At 36.8% G+C, this 1789-nt stretch overlaps 1 protein-coding gene across 1 annotated transcript; it reads left to right on the top strand.

The window, feature by feature from the left end:
* Positions 1–715: 715 nt before the first annotated feature.
* On the top strand, positions 716–1501 carry CheA75a (Chemosensory protein A 75a). Its single transcript, XM_017087381.4, has 2 exons — positions 716–771; positions 827–1501. The coding sequence occupies exons 1-2, from the start codon at positions 721–723 to the stop codon at positions 1328–1330; spliced, it is 555 nt and encodes a 184-aa protein (XP_016942870.4). The 5' UTR covers positions 716–720; the 3' UTR covers positions 1331–1501.
* The last annotated feature ends 288 nt before the right edge of the window (positions 1502–1789 follow it).

Genomic DNA, 1789 nt, shown 5'->3' with positions numbered 1-1789 from the left:
TTTTGTATTTCGTGTCTTTTGTCTACACGTTCTCGAGTCGCTGCTGTCTTTTGTTTATAACTTTTCAATTAATGCTTTATTATCGCTCTTTTTATGGGGGATTTTCCCCCAAATTTTGATGATCTGTTGATGGGACTTCGATGGAATTTTCGGGGCCACCATCTGATGGGGGAAGGTGAAGTGAAGGCGATTCCAACAAATTGAATTATTTTAGTTGGATTTTCAATACGGCGTTGGGATGGGGGTCGGAATTTGTAAGGCGGTACATGCGATTGATAAAATTACTGCTAGTATGGGTCAACTTGCCTTAACTTTATTTTCCTTTTAAATTTTTTTATTAATATTTTAAATAGTTATGTTGTTTACTGACAAGCAAACTGTAGCAATTTAATTTAGTGAACTTCATGATTTGCCATTCTATATTTGTGCACATAGCGTGCTACTTAACATTTACTTTGGTTTAATTTACATTAATTGGTTAAAAAAATGTTTTCCTTGGTTAAAAATATTTATGCTCCATAAAATACGTTCGGCATCACTCATGTCAACTTAAATTGGGCCAATTAAAATTTGAAAACATTGAAATTGACAAGATTTTAAAGATCAGGATCAGTAATACATTGTTGTCAATGGGCGAACTTCAAAACAAGATCGCGTGACAAATCAAAGCCGAGATCAAATAAATAGGATGGCCTCAGTAAAGCCAAGCGACAGTTCAAAATGAAGTGGCTCGGGATAATTTTAATACTCCACTTGATGCAAAATATTAAGGTGAATGTAAAAAATGTATATTAAAGTATTTATTCACAATAAGTTATTTGAACAGTGCGAGCAATCTTATGAGGTTACCAATGAGAGACTAGAACCCTTCGAGGGCGATTCACAAACTTTGGTCTTCTTCAACAACCTGAAAACTGTTGGCCGAGAAAGAGCTCTCAACGGGTCCTTCAAATTCAGTGGTGAGATGAACAATGAGGACTTTAAGGTTTCGGTGGAACTCTATTCGAGTCCCAGAGGCGATGGGGAGTTTAAGAGGATGGCCATGGATGTGCCCCAAACGAGCATTTGCGATTGCTTCAAGAAGTTCTACGTCCAGTTCGTGCAACCCTCTGTGAAATCTGGAGAGACCACCAATTTCCCCTTGGTCGATGACGACTTTTGTCCAGTTCCCGAGGGCGACTTCTACATCAAAAATGTCCTTTTCAACACCGAAGATTGGCCATCGCAAGTGCCTCGAGGAATTGTCAAGGCGATTATCACATTTTTTAGTGGTGGCGAAAATGTTGGAGGTCTTATAGTGGAAGTGAAAATTGAGGATCGAGAAAGTTAGAGGGGCTTATAAATATATTTATAGAGCTCGCTGAGGAATGATCTTAGATATAGTAAAGAGTGCAAAAAGTTAAAGTGTATTAAAGTATCTCAGACTTATTAAAACTAGGTTAAGCAAAAGTATTACCCAATGTTAAATTTTCTTAAATAAAACAATGTCTTTGAAAGCTGAGTATATTTGAATTATTAATAATAATGACATCACCTCAACATTTTCAAGCATTGATTAAAACATCATAAATAGAAACCCCTTGGCGTTGAATGTGTGAAATCAAAGATCATGTTGGTATTATTAAAAAATGCAATTCTATTGCCCATAGTTCATTTGCACCACCTGCACGACCTTAGGAACTATGACCCAATTGTGTCAGAAAATCAACCACAAAAGATCAACAATTTTCAATTGTGGAATCGAATCAATAAAGTCGCTATCCGCTGTGGTCACCTGGCCACAATTGCG

Source organism: Drosophila suzukii, chromosome 3 (genome assembly GCF_043229965.1).
Source record: "Drosophila suzukii chromosome 3, CBGP_Dsuzu_IsoJpt1.0, whole genome shotgun sequence".
NCBI lineage: Eukaryota > Metazoa > Arthropoda > Insecta > Diptera > Drosophilidae > Drosophila > Drosophila suzukii.
Note: the sequence above shows the minus strand (reverse complement) of the source record. Positions and strands in the feature narration are given on the sequence as shown.